The sequence below is a fragment of the Oncorhynchus clarkii genome, chromosome 14, assembly GCF_045791955.1.
Source record: "Oncorhynchus clarkii lewisi isolate Uvic-CL-2024 chromosome 14, UVic_Ocla_1.0, whole genome shotgun sequence".
In the NCBI taxonomy this organism is placed as follows: domain Eukaryota; kingdom Metazoa; phylum Chordata; class Actinopteri; order Salmoniformes; family Salmonidae; genus Oncorhynchus; species Oncorhynchus clarkii.
This window is the reverse complement of record NC_092160.1, coordinates 26,795,512-26,819,758: the sequence shown is the minus strand read 5'-3', so window position 1 is coordinate 26,819,758 and position 24,247 is coordinate 26,795,512. Positions and strand designations below refer to the sequence as shown.

The 24,247-nt window shown below is 43.0% G+C and overlaps 1 protein-coding gene across 2 annotated transcripts in view; it reads right to left on the bottom strand.

The window, feature by feature from the left end:
• Positions 1-3,057: 3,057 nt before the first annotated feature.
• Positions 3,058-24,247, bottom strand: part of LOC139366476 (monocarboxylate transporter 8-like) — a 36,763-nt gene continuing 15,573 nt past the window's right edge. The window contains exons 2-8 of one of the 2 annotated variants that reach the window (XM_071103984.1): positions 14,628-14,772; positions 12,433-12,670; positions 12,038-12,292; positions 7,441-7,584; positions 6,727-6,955; positions 4,439-4,705; positions 3,058-4,295 (exon numbers count right to left, since the gene is read on the bottom strand). In XM_071103984.1, the coding sequence (XP_070960085.1) occupies positions 4,455-4,705; positions 6,727-6,955; positions 7,441-7,584; positions 12,038-12,292; positions 12,433-12,670; positions 14,628-14,772 (1,262 nt within the window). In that variant the 3' untranslated portion in view covers positions 3,058-4,295; positions 4,439-4,454. Of the gene's footprint in view, positions 4,296-4,438; positions 4,706-6,444; positions 6,589-6,667; positions 6,956-7,440; positions 7,585-12,037; positions 12,293-12,432; positions 12,671-14,627; positions 14,773-24,247 lie in introns of those variants that run through there. The other variant, XM_071103985.1, reaches the window with a different exon arrangement.

Sequence of the window (24,247 nt, the reverse complement as noted above, 5' to 3'; positions counted from 1 at the left end):
CAGGAGCATAGCCTGGTAGACCAGACTGAATGCTGCACTCACAATGGTTGAATCTGGTTTAACCAGGCTAGAGCCAGCAAGCTCTCTGACCAACTATAGAAGAACGATCAAAATTAATTATCAAAAAGTAAATTTTGTATTACAGCTTGCTTGATCAAACAAGGTTTCCTCTTTCCATCTATAGCCTAAGGATGATAATGCATGGTGAGCTAGCGGGCTCTCAGAACAGCTGTAGGAGATATGCATGCATGGAGCATATATGCAGCATGGAGGTGAGATCAACAGAAGAGAGAAGAGACAGAGGAACTTAATGAGGTAACAGTCAGAGTAGTCCACTCAGTCTGCAGCCTTAAAGGAGGCAAGGACCATAATGATCATATCTACAGTGCCTTGCGAAAGTATTCGGCCCCCTTGAACTTTGCGACCTTTTGCCACATTTCAGGCTTCAAACATAAAGATATAAAACTGTATTTTTTTGTGAAGAATCAACAACAAGTGGGACACAATCACGAAGTGGAACGACATTTATTGGATATTTCAAACTTTTTTAACAAATCAAAAACTGAAAAATTGGGCGTGCAAAATTATTCAGCCCCTTTACTTTCAGTGCAGCAAACTCTCTCCAGAAGTTCAGTGAGGATCTCTGAATTATCCAATGTTGACCTAAATGACTAATGATGATAAATACAATCCACCTGTGTGTAATCAAGTCTCCGTATAAATGCACCTGCACTGTGATAGTCTCAGAGGTCCGTTAAAAGCGCAGAGAGCATCATGAAGAACAAGGAACACACCTGGCAGGTCCGAGATACTGTTGTGAAGAAGTTTAAAGCCGGATTTGGATACAAAAAGATTTCCCAAGCTTTAAACATCCCAAGGAGCACTGTGCAAGCGATAATATTGAAATGGAAGGATTATCAGACCACTGCAAATCTACCAAGACCTGGCCGTCCCTCTAAACTTTCAGCTCATACAAGGAGAAGACTGATCAGAGATGCAGCTAAGAGGCCCATGATCACTCTGGATGAACTGCAGAGATCTACAGCTGAGGTGGGAGACTCTGTCCATAGGACAACAATCAGTCAGTCGTATATTGCACAAATCTGGCCTTTATGGAAGAGTGGCAAGAAGAAAGCCATTTCTTAAAGATATCCATAAAAAGTGTTGTTTAAAGTTTGTCACAAGCCACCTGGGAGACACACCAAACATGTGGAAGAAGGTGCTCTGGTCAGATGAAACCAAAATTGAACTTTTTGGCAACAATGCAAAACGTTATGTTTGGCGTAAAAGCAACACAGCTCATCACCCTGAACACACCATCCCCATTGTCAAACATGGTGGTGGCAGCATCATGGTTTGGGCCTGCTTTTCTTCAGCAGGGACAGGGAAAATTGTTAAAATAATGGGAAGATGGATGGAGCCAAATACAGGACCATTCTGGAAGAAAACCTGATGTAGTCTGCAAAAGACCTGAGACTGGGACGGAGATTTGTCTTCCAACAAGACAATGATCCAAAACATAAAGCAAAATCTACAATGGAATGGTTCAAAAATAAACATATCCAGGTGTTAGAATGGCCAAGTCAAAGTCCAGACCTGAATCCAATCGAGAATCTGTGGAAAGAACTGAAAACTGCTGTTCACAAATGCTCTCCATCCAACCTCACTGAGCTCGAGCTGTTTTGCAAGGAGGAATGGGAAAAAATGTCAGTCTCTCGATGTGCAAAACTGATAGAGACATACCCCTAGCGACTTACAGCTGTAATCGCAGCAAAAGGTGGCGCTACAAAGTATTAACTTAAGGGGGCTGAATAATTTTGCACGCCCAATTTTTCAGTTTTTGATTTGTTCAAGTTTGAAATATCCAATAAATGTCGTTCCACTTCATGATTGTGTCCCACTTGTTGTTGATTCTTCACAAAAAAATACAGTTTTATATCTTTATGTTTGAAGCCTGGAATGTGGCAAAAGGTCACAAAGTTCAAGGGGGCCGAATACTTTCGCAAGGCACTGTATATTATATGGCAGGGACTGAACTGTCAGAGGGAATGACATTTAGAGCAGCAGGAAGGAAAAATAAAGAGTTTAAAAAGTATGGATCACAGCCAAATGTGGGAGAGGGAAGGCACACACACATAGACACACACACAGTGAACGCACAGACAGACACACACACACAGGTGGAGTGAAGCATTGTAGTTTGAGAACAGGGTTTTTGGCAGTATGTTCAGCTCCGTGGCGCTGAAGCTAACAGCTGTAGTAAAATAAAACCTTTTCATTTCACTTGGAAGTATGATGTCATGATTTGAAGAATGCCAACATATTTAACTAGATTACTGAGGTATTGACGTCTTTGTCCTCTCTTGGTTTCCCTCTCTGTCCTCCATTAGGCCTAGACTGGGTCCCAAATGGCATTCTACTCCCTTAATAGGGCAGTACTTTTGACCAGTGACCATAGAGCACTATATAGGGGAAAGGGTGCCATTTGGGACACGCATATTCAACCATTCTGTCATGCGGAAAATGTAATCTCAAGGAGGTAAGTGGTCCGTTTAACATTTAAAAAACATAACATCAACTGCAATTTAATGAATTTCTCTACTAGAGTGAGAATCTCCATGAGGCAGTATCTGGTTATTACCGTGACGACGTATGAACCCAACAAACAGAATGCTGTCATCTGAAGATAAGAAGCAGCAAACTCATCAACAAAGATGTTTGATGTGGACCAGGCTGAAAAAAGGATATAGCCAATGAGTGCAAGTATGTAATGGCAATCATTCTGTGGTCTGTGGCCCAATGCCCTAACTAACACACACACACACATAAAAACGATGGCCTTTCAATTCAAAATTAAGCTCAATGCCCTTAATATAGATTTTGATTGTTCCCAAAAAATCTGGCAGACTAAAGGTTATTTTTCTTTCTAATAAACTTCCAGTGTCTTATTTCTCAACAACTGTATATCAGTGGATAATTCATTATCAATATTAGCACCGCTAGATTTCAGACCACGGACCATCGAGATCTATGGCTCAATTTTTGACTGACAATGGGGAGAATCCTAACTTTCATTTATTAAGTAAAACTTTCACTTAAGTAGAATTTTCACATAGTCATACATTGACGTCAATGGGAGTCTCAAAGTGGAAGTCAGGATTCACCCCCATGGGAATAACAAGATCACAATGCCATTGTAAGAAACAGACGGTAAAAACGAATGAAAAACAGTAGAAACTTAAAACAATAAAAACAAATCTGCAGAGTAAATACAAATTTGGCAAAACATCTCAGAGAGGTGTATTTAGTTTCAATTCAAATTTGATTGACTTAAAGTCTTAGAAATATAACTGTTAAAAAAATAGATTTAAGATGACAAAGTGTGAAGCCGGTAAATGATCTGTTCTGTCTGGTCTGGCGCTCTCCATCTGTAGCTCCATCGTGGCACGGTTACATATGGAAAAACTGCATAAGTACGTATGTGGTTGAGGTGACTGTTTTAGTGGCTTTTCCAAGGGGGAATCACCATGGAGACCTATCGTATAATACACAACTGAAACAGATATGTGTTCTTCCTTGGTCTATCATAAACAAAATAAACTGAGACTTGTAAAATGTAACTGCAATAAGTCGTCATAATAACTGAAATCTTTCCTATGTCCTATATTATGCCCTAGACCTATCTAATGAAACACCTAGAGACAGAAGGAACATATGAAATAAAGTGTGAGATGCTTGTGGTCTAGACAGAGTAGAACAAAGTACTCCATTCAATTACTCTACTACTATTTATCTTTCTGAATAATGTGTCATTTAAAAACCTACTGAAGCATATTAAATAATTGACATACTCTGAATCCAGACGCTATAGGATTTAAAAAATGATTTCTTCCTGGTGCCCGGCTCTGAATGGTACACACCTATTGTGTGCATTCCCATTTTAGATGAGCTTAAAGCCACAGGGAAAGAGAACACTGTTTTGGATTGTGTGACGCCCAGATCCTATGATAATGCCAATTGTCTCTTCGTTCAAGGTTGGTCAGCGATGTGTTCCTCCTTTGCTTCAGAGGGCAAAAAACCTTATTCCTTAGACCACAGGGATCCCTATAAGGAACTAATGGCATTCAGAGAGGAGGGGGCTTCCTATAGACAGGAGGAGGGTTCCTATAGAAACTGTGTCAGAGGTTGAGAGGTACATCAGCAGGTAGTCCGTGGTTAGGGGCCAGGGGTCAGGGACCGGGGGAAGGGAGGAGGTGCAGGGACGGTCAGATCTCAGGTGCTGGTGAATAGAATTCCTGAGAGAAGGAAGAAGGACAACATTAGAAGATGACCATAATTTCAATCTAGGATCTTTGTGTGTATGTGTCTGTGTGTGTGTGTGTGCATGCATGCCTACGTACACACACACACACACACACACACACCTCCCTTCTCATACCTTAGTGTAGTGCTACTCAAATGTGTGTCTCCACGTCGGTGTATCCAGGCAGCATTTCTCCGTTAGAGCAGCCCTTGGGGCCTCCTGCCGGGGGCAGCATGTGATCTGTGCTGGGGTCCTCCGGCCCCCCACCCTGGCCCTCAAGGGCTCTCTGCTGCCGTCGGTGTATCAGGGGCACAAAGAACAGCACCATGCCCCCCACGATGGGAGGGCCCCCTGCCAGGTAGAAGGCCACATTGTAATCACCACAGTAGTCATGCAGGAGTCCTGGGGGACAAGGGAGGGAGAGGTTTCAGATGTAGTGTATGGAACCACTACTCGTTATTCAAGAGAGAATCACGGAGCGAATCAATTGTATTTCCTTGATTCCTTGTGTCCACTCTCAATACATCTTTCTCAAAATTCATTGGTGGAGAAGATCTGAGGGAGGCGCTTTAGATCTTTAGCTCCAATGTACCATGAGATTCACCCACTATCTTGGTGATTCAAGTTGTTTTACCTGTTTGTCTTTTCTTCTTCCAGGAACTAGCTCAGAACTAATAATTAGCGGTCATAAACATCTCTAAGAAGATAAGTCATGGTTTATTAGTCTCGAGGGCTGTCAGATGGAATCATCAGCATCTCTAATAAGTGTGAGAGGTTGTTCAAGTCGGTTTAGTGGTTTGCCTGTTCTTCCAAGAAACAATACAGTGCAGTCCTAAATGCTGCTCTGTATCTGTGAAGAGTGAATGTGGACTAAGAAGTTCCAGTCAGACGCTTTATTATTATAGGGTAACCATAGAAACCATGAGTACCACTAGATTGGGGAACATTTTGTAAAAGAAAACCCTCAGTAAAGTGTATCTAATGTGTGTCCAGGGTGATGGGCAACACTGGCCAAAATACTCAGTAAGGAGCTAGCTAAGTGGCCCTGCCATAAACAAGAGCTGGAAACGAGATAGATAACTCATCCAACATCTGGCACTAAGCAGAGTGAGAGATTCAGCCAGGCCTCACAGGACGTAATGTCAATACAGAACACTGAGGCTCTGAGAAGGAGGACGAGCCGGGAGACAGACCTGGGTTCAAATATTATAAAAAATCTTTCAAATACTTTATCCGTGCTTGATGGAGCTTGCTTGGCGTGATTTAACCAAAGGAATAGTTCACTAAAGTGCAGCATGCAAACTCCGCACATATGTCACTCAGGGCAGACTCAAGCAAAGCTCAAAGTATTTTTTGTTTTTTTATCGAATACTATTCGAACCCAGGTCTGTAGGGAGGCGAGCAGACAGACTTATGTCTGCTGTAGGCTGATGGGGCAGGATTCCTCCTCCTCACTGTGACCTCTGGAGTGTATTCAGCCAGAGGAAACTATTCTCAATGTTGCACATAGAAATATAATGTATGAAATGACTCCTATTCAACATGATATTTGTTCTACGTAATACATTTCTATCAGAATCATTGCATCACTCTGAACAGCACCCTGGTGGTCTGAACAGGAATGTGGGGAGTGGCGGTGGAGCCTGAAGGGTGGCAGTGGAGAGTGGCAGAGTCCCAGAAAATGCAGCCTAATGTCAACAACCCATCGCTAAACTATCCGCTATCCGAGACTACTACTCCAACTGTATCTTATTCCCTCTGTAACAAATCACCAGCCCTGGAACTGGAACTCTGCCACTTTACTCAGTGTGCATCTCAAATTTCACCCTATTCCCTACATAGTGCACTACTTTTGACCAGAGCTCTATGGGCCCTTGTGAAAAAGAGTGCACTGAATAGGGAATAGGGTTCCATTTGGGATGCAACCTCATTCTATTTACTCTGTAGACCAGCTACATTCAGAGCCAAGACCAATGATGTACATAAACACAGTGAATATACGTATGTATATGGCTGAGACATGTCAGCTCAACGGCATGATAAACACAAAATACATGATCCTAATCCTACCCTGTTTAGAAATCCCTATGGAATGTGGGTATCCTCAAAGGACTTATATGGAAACACTATGCTAGCTACAGAATTGACTTTTCTCGATTGGAAGGAATAGGTTCCTGTTGAAGAGAAAGCAACCATCTTTTTATCACCTTGGCTTCCACTCCAGAGTTGAGGTGATGCTCAGTAGCGATTGCCTGTCAGATAGCAGTTAACCATCTCTTTATCACCTTGGCTTCCACTCCAAAATTGAGGTGATGCTCAGTAGCGATTGCCTGTCAGATAGCAGTTCAACCATCTCTTTATCACCTGCCATTTACAATCGTTGATGTCAGTGTTTAGTAACCCAAGAAACCGATAGTACTCACCAGCGATGGGTGGTCCTGCAGTCATGGGCAGGGCCATGAGTCCCAGTAGGTATCCTATAGCCTGGGAGGCCTGCATGGGGCCCACTAGCTCGAAGGCTATGGGAGCCATGATGGTGATGAAGCAGCCGTCACACAGCCCCAGGAACACACACACCACAATCAGCCCCTCGAACACAGTGCACTGGGGGATCATCATGGACATCAGTCCCAGCACCATGAACGACACCGACTGGGGGAGAGAAGAGCAGAGACAATATAATAAACACATAATAATGAATGCCATTTAGCAGACAATTTTATCCAAAGTAACTCACTGTCATTGTGTAACGTGTCAGAGAGTCTTAGGAGTCTTAGGTTAATGTTGTCCAATACATCTCTCCTGACTAATACCTTGTCCCTTATACACTATTCCACTTCATACAGAAACTACAAAGTAACCAACCAAGATGGCAATATGGCAACCAACGGGTCAAATCCATATCAAAAACGTTCAACCAATTCTATTAGTTCCATTTTACCGGGTAAACTAAATGAAGCGCAACAAGTATTTGACCAACGGATTTGACCAGAAATAGTAATAGATTTGAAGTTTTTAGTAGCCATCACCATTCATGGAAAAAACTAAGTGGATGTGGCTGATGTGCTAACCCATATTTAAAATCTGAATTTGTTAAAATTAAGCTGACAATAAGATGCTGAAGAGGGTTACCTCACCTGCATCCAGATCTTCTTGGCTCCGGGAATGAGGTCTCCTACTTTCCCGAAGAGGAGGCGCCCCACGCCAGATGAGGCTCCTATACACACCAACAAGATCCACTCTTTCTGGGTCTCCTTGAACTGCTCTTTCACAAAGTTCATCTAGTGGAAAAGAACAAGTGGAATACTTTCATGTCCATGTATTTATTATGGATCCCCATTATCTGATGCCAAGGCAGCAGCTACTCTTCCTACGGTCCAGCAAAATGAAGGCAGTTCAGACAGACATTTAAAAAACATTACAATACATTCATAACAGATTTCACAACATATTAAGTGTGTGCCCTCAGGCCTCTACTCTATTAGCACATATCTATAAAAGAACATACATGTGTACATGTGTGTATAGTGCGTATGTTATCGTGTGTGTGTATGCATGTGTCTGTGTTGCTTCACAGTCCCCACTGTTCCATAAGGTGTATTTTTAGCTGTTTTTTAAAATCTGATTCTACTTCTTGCATCAGTTACTTGATGTGGAATAGAGTTTCATGTAGTCATGGATCTATGTTGTACTGTGCCCCTCCCATAGTCTGTTCTGGACTTGGGGACTGTGAAGAGATCTCCGGTGGCCTGTCTTGTGGGGTATGCATGGGTGTCTGAGCTGTGTGCCAGTAGTTTAGACAGACAGCTCAGTGCATTCAACATGTCAATATCTCCCATAAATACAAGTAGTGATGAAGTCAATCTCTCCTCCACTTTGAGCCAGGAGAGATTGACATGCATATTATTAATGTTAGATCTATGTCTACATCCAAGGGCCAGCCATGCTGCCCTGTTCTGAGCCAATTGCAATTTTCCTAAGTCCCTCTTTGTGGAACCTGACCACAAGACTGAACAGTAGTCCAGGTGTGACAAAACTAGGGCCTGTCGATAGTGCTGTTAAGGTAGAGCAGCACTTTATTATCGACAGACCTCTCCCGATCTTAGCTACTGTTGTATCAATATGTTCTGATCATGACAGTTTACAATCCAGGGTTACAGGTAATTAAATCTCCTCAACTTGCTCAATTTCCACATTATTCATTACAAGATTAAGCTGAGGTTTAAGGTTTAGTGAATGATTTGTCCCAAATACAATACTTTAAGATTTTTAAATATTTAGGACTAACTTATTCCTTGCCATCCATTCTGAAACTAACTGCAGCTCTTTGTTAAGTGTTGCTGTCATTTCAGTCACTGTGGTAGCTGAGTATATAGTGTTGAGTCATCCGCATACATAGACACACTGGCTTTACTCAAAGCCAGTGGCATGTCGTTAGTAAAGATTTAAAAAAGTAAGGGGCCTAGACAGCTGCCTTGGGGAATTCCTGATTCTACCTGGATTTTGTTGGAGAGGCTTCCATTAACCTGTTGCGACGACCAAACCCGGATCCGGGATTCTATTTATAGACCTAAGCTCATTACCATAACGCAACATTGACTATTCATGAAAATCGCAAATGAAATGAAATAAATATGCTATCTCTCAAGCTTAGCCTTTTGTTAACAACACTGTCATCTCAGATTTTCAAAATATGCTTTTCAACCATAGGAAAACAATCATTTGTGTAACAGTAGCTAGCTAGCGTAGCATTTAGCGTTAGCATTAGCGTTAGCATTTAGCAGGCAACTATCACAAAAACAAGTAAAGCCTTCAAATAAAATAACTTACCTTTGAAGAACTTCTGATGTTTTCAATGAGGAGACTCTCAGTTAGATAGCAGATGCTCAGTTTTTCCAAAAAGATTTTTTGTGTATTAGAAATAGCTCCGTTTTGTACATCACATTTGGCTACCAAAAAAAAAAAAAAAAACGAAAATTCAGCCCTCAAAACGCGAACTTTTTTCCAAATTAACTCCATAATATCGACTGAAACATGGCAAACGTGGTTTAGAATCAATCCTCAAGGTGTTTTTCCACATATCTCTTCGATGATATATCCTTCGTGGAAGCCTGGTTTCTCCTTGCTCTCAAATGGAAAAATAATTGCACCTGGCTTTACGCTCCAATTTCGACGCAGGGACACCAGGCGGACACTTGGAAAATGTAGTCTCTTATGGTCAATCTTCCAATGATATGCCTACAAATACGTCACAATGCTGCAAACGCCTTGGGGAAACGACAGAAAGTGTAGGCTCATTCCTTGCGCAATCACAGCCATATAAGGAGACAATGGAAAACAGAGCTTCAGAGATTCTGCTCATTTCCTGGTTGACGTATCATCTTGGTTTCGCCTGTAGAATGAGTTCTGGGGCACTTACAGACAATATCTTTGCAGATTCTAAAACTTCAGAGTGTTTTCTTTCCAAAACGGTCAATAATATGCATAGCCGAGCATCTTTCCGTGACAAAATATTGCGCTTAAAACGGGAACGTTTTTTATCCAAAAATGAAATAGCGCCCCTAGAGATCCAAGAGGTTAAAGAACACCATCTGTGTTCTGTTAGACAAGTAACTCTTTATCCACAATATAGAAGGGTGTGTAAAGCCATAACACATATGTTTTTATAGCAATAGACTATGATCGATGATGTCAAAACCCACACTGAAGTCTAACAAAACAGCCCCCACAATCTTTTTACCATCAATTTATCTCAGCCAATCATCAGTCATTTGTGTAAGTGCTGTGCTTGTTGATTGTCCTACCCAATATGCGTGCTGAAAGTCTGTTGACAATTTGTTTACTGATAAAAAGTATTGTATCTGGTTAAACACATTTTTTTCAACAAAAGTTTACTAAGGGTTGGTAACTGATTGGTTGGCTATTTGAGCCAGTTAAAGGGGCTTTACTATTCTGAGGTAGATTAATTACTTTTGCTTCCCTCCAGGCCAGAGGGCACACACTTTCTAGTAGGCTTAAATTCAAGATGACGGAAAGGTGTCTTGTTGCTTTCAAACCAAGCCCCCTGGAAACATACAAACACTGAGGGGTTGGAAGCAGCCAAACAAAACAGCAACAAAAAAAAAAACACTGAATTACGCCTCAAAGGCGTAGTCATTTCTTGCATGTGATCATGGATTCTTTCATGTGTGTTATTCCCATGTTGAAATATCCTTACATCGAGGACATTGATTTCAATCTTGGTGAAGGGATTTCAATGGAGAAACTGTTACACCCTTAACTGTTTGATCCGTAGTGTGCTCGTCTCCACCCCCCACCAGATGTCTCCCATTTACCCCCATTATCCTGTGTACTTTTACCTTTTTCTGTTGGTCTGTTGCCAGTTCATCTTGTCTTGTCAAATCTTACCAGCGTGCTTTCCCGTATCTCTAGTGTCTGTTTTCTAGTCCTCCCGTTTCTGACCATTCTGCCTGCCCTGACCCTGAGCCTGCCTGCCGTTCTGTCCCCGATTGATGCTGCCTTGGATTACTGACCTCTGCCTGCCCTGGACCTTCCGTTTGTCTGCCCCCTGTTTTGTAATAAACATCTGAGATTCAAACGGTCTGCCTCCTGTGTCTGCATTTGGGTCTCATCCCGAGTCGTGCTAGAAACTGGAATTTGTTCTCCTTATAACATTCCAAACTTCCATAATCATTCTTTGGAATAACAAATGTTTTCATCCACGTCCTCCTCTCAGAAGACCTGTAAACAGTGAAGCAGGAAGGGGCGGAGCTATAGGTGAATAATTTCCCTTCTCTCCTCTCCACCCAACACCTGAATCTGATCCAAAACACAAAACCCTCTGAAGTCCTTTCCTGACCAGAAGCTTCTCTCCCCTATCAAGTTCATGTGAAATGTTTCCTCTGCTTTGATACTGCACTACATGGCACCAGAATAACATCAAGGGCCATAGGATACCCATGTTGAGGGCTGACCTAAAGCAAAGAGCTTCCTGAGTCAGTTTAGCAGCATGGGCGCTCACACAACAAAAGCCGGTGGCTTTGTTTACATCTGGGACTGGCTCTGGGGCCTGAGAAAACAGGACAGGCAGTGGGGAGGCTGCCTAAACATCTAAGATGTAGCGGAACGTCACACAAGACATCTACCGCCCCCTTCTCTTCTCTCCCCCCCATCTCTCTCCCTTTTTTCTACTCCTTCCCTCCCTCCTTTTTTCCTTCTGTCCTCCTTCCTCATCCCTCCAGGAGTTTTCATAAACATACTGCTGTGACAAGGTATCTCCTTGATACTCCTCACATCACCATGCAACAATGTCACTAGCTACTTATTTTAGATAAGTGGGTTTGTCTGACACAATATGACAACCTAACCCAACACACAATGTAACCTAACACACACAACAATATTACAGATTTCCTCTGAAGTTCCTCTGACTTGAACTTTTGGTTGGAAAGTTTTGTTTTCCAACATACAGTAACATGCCAATCAAGGTGACACTAAAAGCAGTAAGGGTGACATTATTTCCCCTCGCAAAAACAGCAACATTCTAAATGGAAATGGAAAGGATACACATCATAAATTGTGCTGCAGATTATTATAATTCTATCATTATAATGTCACTCACAGCACAGGCGTCTCTGAAAATGGTGCCCTAAATACAACACAATGAGATGTGAACATGGTAAAGAACATGGTAAAATCTTCAAGAAATTATATTGATGGTCCCTGAGCCCTTACCAAGTGGATGTAGGGCACAAAGTAACCCAGCACGGCCGTAGCAACCCCGAACGCCCACACCCGGTAGGTGACGATGTGGAACACCTTCAGGTTAAAGGCCTTCCTGACCTGGATCAGCGCCCTGCTCCAGCGGCTGCCCCGGGCAGTGGCTCCTTGCTGAGGCGTTGACCCGACAGGGCCCCCTGGTCCTGGTGGTCCCATTGGAGCTCTCTGGGGCAGCAGGGGTCTGAAGGTCAGGGCCAGCAGGGCCTGGACCTGTTTTGTTGATGAGATTGAAAATGAACACTTGTTCAAAGTCGAATTTAACCTTTACTTCAACGAGTCACATCATTCAAAAAAATCTGTAAGATGTAAACAAAAAGGCAGTGTCATGGATGATCACATCACAATAGTACCAGCATGAAGAGGCTGAGGATCTGGAAGGTTCTTCTGAGGCCCAGTGGCTCCGCCACCTTGGTGAGCAGCACTGGGAGGCCCATGGAGAACAGGCTGCTGCCAGCCGTCACCACGCCGTTGGCCAGGCCAAGCCGCCGCCGGAAGTAGTGGCCCAGGATCACCAGGGAGGGCTGGAAGGCAAAGGACGAGCCACATCCAAACAGGATCCCATAGGTGAAATACCGCAGGCTGAGGGACCTGGGCGGGCAGGGGTAGAGGTACAGTTGAAGTCGGAAGTTTACATACACCTTAGCCAAATACATTTGAACTCAGGTTTTCACAATTCCTGACATTTATTCCTAGTAAAAAATCCCAGTCTTAGGTCAGTTAGGATCACCACTTTATTTTGAGAATGTGAAAAATAGTAGAGAGAATTATTTATTTCAGCTTTAATTTCTTTCATCACATTCCCAGTGGGTCAGAAGTTTACATACACTCAATTAGTATTTGGTAGCATTGCCTTTAAATTGTTTAACTTGGGTCAAACGTTTCAGGTAGCCTTCCACAAGCTTCCCACAATAAGTTGGGTGAATTTTGTCCCATTCCTCCTGACAGAGGTGGTGTAACTGAGTCAGGTTTGTAGGCCTCCTTGCTCGCACAAGCTTTTTCAGTTCTGCCCACAAATTTTGTGACGGCCACTCCAATACCTTGACATTGTTGTCCTTAAGCCATTTTGCCACAACTTTGGAAGAATGTCCATCATTGCCCATTGTCCATCCACCCAACACCTGACCAAGCTTTAACTTCCTGACTCAAATCTTGAAATGTTGCTTCAATATATCCACATAGTTTTCCTTCCTCATGATGCCATCTATTTTGTGAAGTGCACCAGTCCCTCCTGCAGCAAAGCACCACCACAACATGATGTTGCCACCCCCGTGCTTCACAGTTGGGATGGCGTTCTTCGGCTTGCAAACATCCCCCTTTATCCACCAAACATAACAAATGGTCATTATGGCCAAACAGTTCTATTTTTGTTTCATCAGACCAGAGGACATTTCTCCAAAAAGTATGATCTTTGTCCCCATGTGCAGTTGCAAAGCATAGTCTGGCTTTTTTTTACTGTGGATATAGATACTTTTGTACCTGTTTCCTCCAGCATCTTCACAAGGTCCTTTGCTGTTGTTCTGGGAATTATTTGCACTTTTCGCACCAAAGTATGATTATCTCTAGGAGACAGAACTCGTCACCTTCCTGAGCGGTATGACGGCTGTGTGGTCCCATGGTGTTTATACTTGTGCACTATTGTTTGTACAGATGGATGTGGTACCTTCAGGCATTTGGAAATTGCTCCCAAGGATGAACCAGACTTGTGGAGGTCTACAATTTGTTTTCTGAGGTCTTGGTTGATTTCTTTTGATTTTCCCATGATGTCAAGCAAAGAGGCACTGCGTTTGAAGGTAGGCCTTGAAATCCATCCACAGGTACACCTCCAATTGACTCAAATGATGTCAATTAGCCTATCAGAAGTTCTAAAGCCATGACATTTTCTGGAATTTTCAAACCTTTAAAGGCACAGGCAACTTAGTGTATGTAAACTTCTGACCCACTGGAATTGTGATACAGTGAATTATAAGTGAAATAATCTGTCTGTAAACAATTGTTGGAAAAATGACTTGTGTCATGGACAAAGTATATGTCCTAACCAACTTGTCAAAACTATAGTTTGTTAACAAGAAATTTGTGGAGTGGTTGAAAAACGAGTTTTAATGACTACAACCTAAGTGTATGTAAACTTCCGACTTGAACTGTAAGTAAACAATGCAAAACTAGTTTTAATTATAATGGGTGAAGAGGTAGCATTCTCAGTACTGTGCGATGTTCCACACTACCCACACTAGCATAACATAGCACCTAGAATATATATCAAACAAATCCCTTTCTTATAAGCAGTAAGTTAGTGTCAATATGGAACAGAGCCTGTGACACCTTAGCATGAATGTGTAATTCTCAGGTCACTGAGGGCAGGACATGTAAATGATATGAGAGGCAAAAGGATTGGCAAAACATTCAAGGAGAGTTCTAAAGATTGAAGGGTTCTAGAAGGGCTCTAGAGGAGATGGGTTATAATAGTTATAGAAGGTGTGGAGTGTTCTAATGATTCTAGAAAGTTTGGAGGGTTCCAGAAGGGCTCTAGAACAGAAGGTTCTCTTACTTTGCGAAGGCAGTGCTGAGGAGTCCGATGAAGGCCACGGTGGCCCCGCCCACAGCTGTCTTCCTGCAGCCGAAGTGATCGGTGAACATGGAGACCACCGGGGAACAGAAAAAGATCATGCCCATCGCCAGGGCCCCCACCCAGGCTGGAGGGAGTTAGGAGAGGTTGAGGGAGGTAGAGACAGGTCGGGAAGAGGTAGGGTGGCAGGGAGGGAGGGAGATTGAAGGTTGTGTGAGATGGGACAGGTAAGAAAAAAAGGAGGGCAGGTGGAGAGGGGATGGGGACAGAGAAAATGGTTAATATAATCCACACATGAATACATGGTTATTTTCAATATTGACACGCTCAAAAGGTGCATTCGGAAAGTATTCAGACCCCTTGACTTTTTCCAATTATTTCTAAAGATTGGAAAGCTGCCGTGGTCATCCCCCTCTTCAAAGGGGGTGACACCCTAGACCCAAACTGTTACAGACCTATATCCATCCTGCCCTGCCTATCTAAAGTCTTCAAAGCCAAGTTAATAAACAGATCACTGACCATTTCGAATCCCAAAGTACCTTCTCCGCTGTACAATCCGGCTTCCGAGCTGGTCACGGGTGCACCTCAGCCACGCTCAAGGTACTAAAAGATATCATAACCACCATCGATAAAAGACAGTACCGTGCAGCCGTCTTCATCGACCTGCCCAAGGCTTTCGACTCTGTCAATCCCCGCATTCTTATCGGCAGACTCAACAGCCTTGGTTTCTCAAATGACTGCCTCGCCTGGTTCACCAACTACTTCTCAGACACAGTTTGGTGTGTCAAATCGGAGGGCCTCTTGTCCGGACCTCTGGCAGTCTCGATGGGGGTGCCACAGGGTTCAATTCTCGGTCCGACTCTTTTCTCTGTATACATCAATGATGTTGCTCTTGCTGAGGGTTATTCCTTGATCCACCTCTACGCAGACCACACCATTCTGTATACATCTGGCCCTTCTTTGGACACTGTGTTAACTAACCTCCAAATGAGATTCAATGCCATACAACACTCCTTCCGTGGCCTCCAACTGCTCTTAAATGTGAGTACAACTAAATGCATGCTCTTCAACCGATCGCTGCCCGCACCTGCCCGCCCGTCTAGCATCACTACTCTGGACGGTTCTGACTTAGAATATGTGGACAACTATAAATACCTAGGTGTCTGGTTAGACTGTAAACTCTCCTTCCAGACTCATATTAAGCATCTCCAATCCAAAATTAAATCTAGAATCGGCTTCCTATTTCGTAACAAAGCCTCCTTCACTCACGCTGCCAAACATGCCCTCGTAAAACTGACTATCCAACCAATCCTAGACTTCGGCGATGTCATCTACAAAATAGCCTCCAACACTCTACTCAGCAAACTGGGTGCAGTCTATCACAGTGCCATCTGTTTTGTCACCAAAGCCACATATACTACCCACCACTGCGACCTGTATGTTCTCGTCGGCTGGCCCTCGTCGGCTGGCCCTCACTGGCTCCAGGTCATCTATAAGTCTATGCTAGGTAAAGCTCCGCCTTATCTAAGCTCACTGGTCACCATAATAACATCCACCCGTAGCATGTGCTCCAGCAGGTATATCTCACTGGTCATCCCCAAAGTGAACACTTCCTTTGGCCGCCTTTCCTTCCAGTTCTTTGCTGCCAATGACTGGAACGAATTGCAAAAATCGCTGAAGTTGGAGACTTACATCTGCCTCGGTAACTTTAAGCATCAGCTATCTGAGCAGCTTACCGATCGCTGCAGCTGTGCACAGCCCATCTGTAAATAGCCCATCCAACTACCTACCTCATCCCCATATTATTTTTATTTACTTTTTTGCACACCAGTATTTCTACTTGCACATCATCTGCACATATATCACTCCAGTGTTAATTTGCTAAATTGTAAATACTTTGCTACTATGGCCTATTTATTGCCTTACCTCCTTACTCCATTTGCACACACTGTATATAGATTTTTCTATTGTGTTATTGACTGTACTTTTGTTTATCCCATGTGTAACTCTGTGTTGTTGTTTTTTGTCGCACTGCTTTGCTTTATCTTGGCCAGGTCGTAGTTGTAAAGGAGAACTTGTTCTCAGCTGGCCTTCCTGGCTAAATAAAGGTGAAATAAAAAAATTAATGGTGGTGGTAGCATCATGCTGTGGAGATGTTTTTCAGCAGCAGGGACTGGGAGACTAGTCGGGATCAAGCGAAAGATTAACAAAGCAAAGTACAGAGAGATCCTTGATGAAACCTGCTCCAGAGTGCTCAGGACCTCAGACTGGGGTGAAGGTTCAGCTTCCAACAGGACAACAACCCTAAGCACACAGCCAAGACAATGCAGGAGAAGGCTTCGGGACAAGTCTCTGAATGTCCTTGAGTGGCTGAGCCAGAATCTGATCGAACATCTCTGGAGAGACCTGAAAATAGCTGTGCAGCAACGCTCCCCATCCAACCTGACAGAGCTTGAGAGGATCTGCAGAGAAGAATGGGAGAAACTACCCAGCTTGTAGCGTCATACCCAAGAAGACTCAATGCTGTAATCCCTGCCAAGGTTCTTCAACAAAGTACTCAGTAAAGGGTCTGAATACTGTTTTTTTTATACATTTTCAAAAATTAATAAAACTAGTTTTTTGCTTTGTCATTATGGGGTATTGTGTGTAGATTGATGAGGGGAAGACACATCTAATCTATTTTAGAATAAAGCTGTAACATAACAAAATGTGGGAAAGGTCAAGGGGTCTGAATACTTTCTGAAGGTCTGTGATGTCTGGACAACCTATCTCAAATCAAATCAAATTTATTTATATAGCCCTTCGTACATCAGCTGATATCTCAAAGTGCTGTACAGAAACCCAGCCTAAAACCCCAAACAGCAAGCAATGCAGGTGTAGAAGCACGGTGGCTAGGAAAAACTCCCATGAAAAGCCAAAACCTAGGAAGAAACCTAGAGAGGAACCAGGCTATGTGGGGTGGCCAGTCCTCTTCTGGCTGTGCCGGGTGGAGATTATAACAGAACATGGTCAAGATGTTCAAATGTTCATAAATGACCAGCATGGTCGAATAATAATAAGGCAGAACAGTTTAAACTGGAGCAGCAGCACAGTCAGGTGGACTGGGGACAGCAAGGAGTCATCATGTCAGGTATTCCTGGGGCATGGTCCTAGGGCTCAGGTCAGTTGAAAGAAACTGGAGCAGCAGCACGGCCAGGTGGACTGGTGACAGCAAGGAGTCATCATGTCAGGTAGTCCTGGGGCATGGTCCTAGGGCTCAGGTCCTCCGAGAGAGAGAAAGAGAGAATTTGAGAACGCCCACTTAAATTCACACAGGACACCGAATAGGACAGGAGAAGTACTCCAGATATAACAAACTGACCCTAGCCCCCCGACACATAAACTACTGCAGCATAAATACTGGAGGCTGAGACAGGAGGGGTCAGGAGACACTGTGGCCCCATCCGAGGACACCCCCGGACAGGGCCAAACAGGAAGGATATAACCCCACCCACGTTGCCAAAGCACAGCCCCCACACCACTAGAGAGATATCTTCAACCACCAACTTACCATCCTGAGACAAGGCCGAGTATAGCCCACAAAGACCTCCGCCACGGCACAACCCAAGGGGGGGGGGGGGGCGCCAACCCAGACAGGATGACCACATCAGTGACTCAACCCACTCAGGTGACGCACCCCCTCCAGGGACGGCATGAGAGAGCCCCAGTAAGCCAGTGACTCAGCCCCTGTAATAGGGTTAGAGGCAGAGAATCCCAGTGGAAAGAGGGGAACCGGCCAGGCAGAGACAGCAAGGGCGGTTCGTTGCTCCAGAGCCTTTCCGTTCACCCTCCCACTCCTGGGCCAGACTACACTCAATCATATGACCCACTGAAGAGATGAGTCTTCAGTAGAGACTTAAAGGTTGAGACCGAGTTTGCGTCTCTGACATGGGTAGGCAGACAGTTCCATAAAAATGGAGCTCTATAGGAGAAAGCCCTGCCTCCAGCTGTTTGCTTAGAAATTCTAGGGACAATTAGGAGGCCTGCGTCTTGTGACCATAGCGTACGTGTAGGTATGTACGGCAGGACCAAATCAGAGAGATAGGTAGGAGCAAGCCCATGTAACGCTTTGTAGGTTAGCAGTAAAACCTTGAAATCAGCCCTTGCTTTGACAGGAAGCCAGTGTAGAGAGGCTAGCACTGGAGTAATATGATCAAATCTTTTGGTTCTAGTCAGGATTCTAGCAGCTGTATTTAGCACTAACTGAAGTTTATTTAGTGCTTTATCCGGGTAGCCGGAAAGTAGAGCATTGCAGTAGTCTAACCTAGAAGTGACAAAAGCATGGATTAATTTTTCTGCATCATTTTTGGACAGAAAGTTTCTGATTTTTGCAAATGTTACGTAGATGGAAAAAAGCTGTCTTTGAAATGGTCTTGATATGTTCTTCAAAAGAGAGATCAGGGTCCAGAGTAACGCCGAGGTTCTTCACAGTTTTATTTGAGACGACTGTACAACCATTAAGATTAATTGTCAGATTCAACAGAAGATCTCTTTGTTTCTTGGGACCTAGAACAAGCATCTCTGTTTTGTCCGAGTTTAAAAGTAGAAAGTTTGCAGCCATCCACTTCCTTATGTCTGAAACACATTCTTCTAGCAAGGGCAATTTTGGGGCTTCACCAAGTTTCATTGAAATGTACAGCTGTGTGTCATCCGCATAGCAGTGACAGTTAACATTATGTTTTCGAATAACATCCCCAAGAGGTAAAATATATAGTGAAAACAATAGTGGTCCTAAAACGGAACCTTGAGGAACACCGAAATTTACAGTTGATTTGTCAGAGGACAAACCATTCACAGAGACAAACTGATATCTTTCCGACAGATAAGATCTAAACCAGGCCAGAACTTGTCCATGTAGACCAATTTGGGTTTCCAATCTCTCCAAAAGAATGTGGTGATCGATGGTATCAAAAGCAGCACTAAGGTCTAGGAGCACGAGGACAGATGCAGAGCCTCGGTCCGATGCCATTAAAATGTCATTTACCACCTTCACAAGTGCCGTCTCAGTGCTATGATGGGGTCTAAAACCAGACTGAAGCATTTCGTATACATTGTTTGTCTTCAGGAAGGCAGTGAGTTGTTGCGCAACAGCCTTTTCTAAAATTTTTGAGAGGAATGGAAGATTCGATATAGGCCGATAGTTTTTTATATTTTCTGGGTCAAGGTTTGGCTTTTTCAAGAGAGGCTTTATTACTGCCACTTTTAGTGAGTTTGGTACACATCCGGTGGATAGAGAGCCGTTTATTATGTTCAACATAGGAGGGCCAAGCACAGGAAGCAGCTCTTTCAGTAGTTTAGTTGGAATAGGGTCCAGTATGCAGCTTGAAGGTTTAGAGGCCATGATTATTTTCATCATTGTGTCAAGAGATATAGTACTAAAACACTTGAGCGTCTCTCTTGATCCTAGGTCCTGGCAGAGTTGTGCAGACTCAGGACAACTGAGCTTTGAAGGAATACGCAGATTTAAGGAGGAGTCCGAAATTTGCTTTCTAATAATCATAATCTTTTCCTCAAAGAAGTTCATGAATTTATCACTGCTAAAGTGAAAGTCATCCTCTCTTGGGGAATGCTGCTTTTTAGTTAGCTTTATCTAAAGTACAACATGTCTGTTACCCGTCTATGCCCTGTCCGCAACATATTTACAACCTGTGTACAACCTCAAACTTTCACAAGGAACCCGTTGACAACTTCCAGAAGCCCACGTGTCCTGCAGAAGAACACGTTGGCACGATCTAACCTGTTCATTTCTAAATGGTGCTCATAACCACAGCAGTAAGGTTCACCTATTTATACACATGCTGTAACTGATATCATGTATAAAACATGCAGTAGGCTTCTCAATAGGGCTCATCTGCATGTAGAACAATGCTGTACCCTCATTATACAACCTATAGAATAATCATTGATCTATAATAATATCATGCTGTACCCTCATTATACAACCTATAGAATAACAATTGATCTATAATAATATCATGCTGTACCCTCATTATACAACCTATAGAATAACAATTGATCTATAATAATATCCTGCTGTACATTTGTGCACAGTAGGGTTAACCTGCACTGCATAGAAACATGCAGAATCCTTAGTTGACCTGTATAAAACATGCAGTAGGCTTCTCAATATGACTTGACTCTGCATGTAGAAACATGCTGTACCCACCTTCTGTAACCTGTTTAATAACCACTGATCTGGGATAATAATAAAATACCATGCTGTACCCACCTTCTGTAACCTGTTTAATAACCACTGATCTGGGATAATAATAAAATAACATGCTGTACCCACCTTATGTAACCTGTTTAATAACCACTGATCTGGGATAATAATAAAATAACATGCTGTACCCACCTTCTGTAACCTGTTTAATAACCACTGATCTGGGATAATAATAAAATAACATGCTGTACCCACCTTATGTAACCTGTTTAATAACCACTGATCTGGGATAATAATAAAATACCATGCTGTACCCACCTTATGTAACCTGTTTAATAACCACTGATCTGGGATAATAATAAAATAACATGCTGTACCCACCTTCTGTAACCTGTTTAATAACCACTGATCTGGGATAATAATAAAATAACATGCTGTACCCACCTTCTGTAACCTGTTTAATAACCACTGATCTGGGATAATAATAAAATAACATGCTGTACCCACCTTCTGTAACCTGTTTAATAACCACTGATCTGGGATAATAATAAAATAACATGCTGTACCCACCTTCTGTAACCTGTTTAATAACCACTGATCTGGGATAATAATAAAATAACATGCTGTACCCACCTTCTGTAACCTGTTTAATAACCACTGATCTGGGATAATAATAAAATAACATGCTGTACCCACCTTCTGTAACCTGTTTAATAACCACTGATCTGGGATAATAATAAAATAACATGCTGTACCCACCTTATGTAACCTGTTTAATAACCACTGATCTGGGATAATAATAAAATAACATGCTGTACCCACCTTCTGTAACCTGTTTAATAACCACTGATCTGGGATAATAATAAAATAACATGCTGTACCCACCTTCTGTAACCTGTTTAATAACCACTGATCTGGGATAATAATAAAATAACATGCTGTACCCACCTTCTGTAACCTGTTTAATAACCACTGATCTGGGATAATAATAAAATAACATGCTGTACCCACCTTCTGTAACCTGTTTAATAACCACTGATCTGGGATAATAATAAAATAACATGCTGTACCCACCTTCTGTAACCTGTTTAATAACCACTGATCTGGGATAATAATAAAATAACATGCTGTACCCACCTTCTGTAACCTGTTTAATAACCACTGATCTGGGATAATAATAAAATAACATGCTGTACCCACCTTATGTAACCTGTTTAATAACCACTGATCCGGGATAATAATAAAATAACATGCTGTACTACCAACACATCTTATTGGTCTGGGGGTGTTTCCAAGGGTATGGAAGTCCGACATAATAACGGCCATCTTTAAATCGGGTAACCCTGCTGACGTGAATAACTACAGGCCCATTAGTATACTACCTGTGGTGTCGAAGGTTGTTGAAAAGTGTGTAGCAGAGCAACTCAGCAACAGCCCCTTCACATTACACTCCATGCAGTTTGGCTTCAGAGCGAAACACTCCACAGAAACGGCCAACTGCTTTCTTCTGGAAAATGTGAAGTCCAAGATGGACAAAGGGGGCGTTGTTGGGGCAGTGTTTTTGGACCTAAGGAAGGCTTTTGATACTGTTAACCATGAGATTCTCATCACAAAATTGTCCAAGTTCAACTTTTCCCCCGATGCCTTGAGATGGATGAAATCATACCTTGAAGGCAGAACTCAGTGTGTCAGAGTGAACAATGAGCTGTCGCCCACTCTTAGCTATGATGTGGGCGTGCCCCAAGGGTCAATACTGGGGCCCCTCCTGTTCAGCCTGTACATTCATGATCTGCCTTCTGTCTGTACTGGGTCTGAAGTTCAAATGTATGCAGATGATACAGTGATATATGTGCAAGCTGCACAAGAACTCACTACTGTAATGGTCCAGGTTACAAAGTGGCTCAGTGACTCATGTTTGCATCTCAATGTGAAAAAAACTGTCTGCATGTTCTTCACAAAGAGGGAAACAGATGCTACTGAGCCAGATGTCTATATGTCAGTGGAGAAGCTCCAGGTGGTATCTGATTTTAAGTACCTTGGCATCATACTTGATTCCAACCTCTCTTTTAAAAAGCATGTGAAAAAGGTAATTCAAATAACCAAATTCAACCTAGCTAATTTCTGATTTATACGAAATTGTTTGACTACAGAGGTAGCAAAACTGTACTTCAAATCTATGGTACTCCCCCACTTAACATACTGCTTGACTAGTTGGGCCCAAGCTTGCTGTACAACATTAAAACCTATTCAGCCTGTCTACAAACAGGCTCTCAAAGTGCTTGATAGGAAGCCCAATAGTCATCATCACTGTTACATCCTCAGAAAGCATGAGCTCCTGAGTTGGGAAAGTCTTGTGCAATATACCGACGCATGTCTTGTATTCAAGATCCTAAATGGCCTGGCTCCTCCCCCTCCACTCAGTACTTTTGTTAAACAGAAAACCCAAACATATGGCAGCAGATCCACAAGGTCTGCCATGAGAGGTGACTGTAGGAAAAGCACCTTTAGTAAATCCACTTTCTCTGTGAGAGTTTCCCATGTCTGGAATACACTGCCATCAGACACACATAACTGCACCACCTATCACACTTTCACAAAAAACATGAAGACATGGCTAAAGGTCAATCAGATTTGTGAACATAATCCCTAGCTGTGTATTGCCGCTTTCCATGTTGTCTGTAGCTTGTGAGGTGTGGAAACACTGTCGCTTTTATGGATTTTTTCTTGTTGCTTTTTGTGCCATGTTGCTCCGTCTGTATGCTACGTCTTGCTTGTCCTATGTTGCTCCGTCTGTATGCTACGTCTTGCTTGTCCTATGTTGCTCCGTCTGTATGCTACGTCTTGCTTGTCCTATGTTGCTCCGTCTGTATGCTACGTCTTGCTTGTCCTATGTTGCTCCGTCTGTATGCTACGTCTTGCTTGTCCTATGTTGCTCCGTCTGTATGCTACGTCTTGCTTGTCCTATGTTGCTCCGTCTGTATGCTACGTCTTGCTTGTCCTATGTTGCTCCGTCTGTATGCTACGTCTTGCTTGTCCTATGTTGCTCCGTCTGTATGCTACGTCTTGCTTGTCCTATGTTGCTCCGTCTGTATGCTACGTCTTGCTTGTCCTATGTTGCTCCGTCTGTATGCTACGTCTTGCTTGTCCTATGTTGCTCCGTCTGTATGCTACGTCTTGCTTGTCCTATGTTGCTCCGTCTGTATGCTACGTCTTGCTTGTCCTATGTTGCTCCGTCTGTATGCTACGTCTTGCTTGTCCTATGTTGCTCCGTCTGTATGCTACGTCTTGCTTGTCCTATGTTGCTCCGTCTGTATGCTACGTCTTGCTTGTCCTATGTTGCTCCGTCTGTATGCTACGTCTTGCTTGTCCTATGTTGCTCCGTCTGTATGCTACGTCTTGC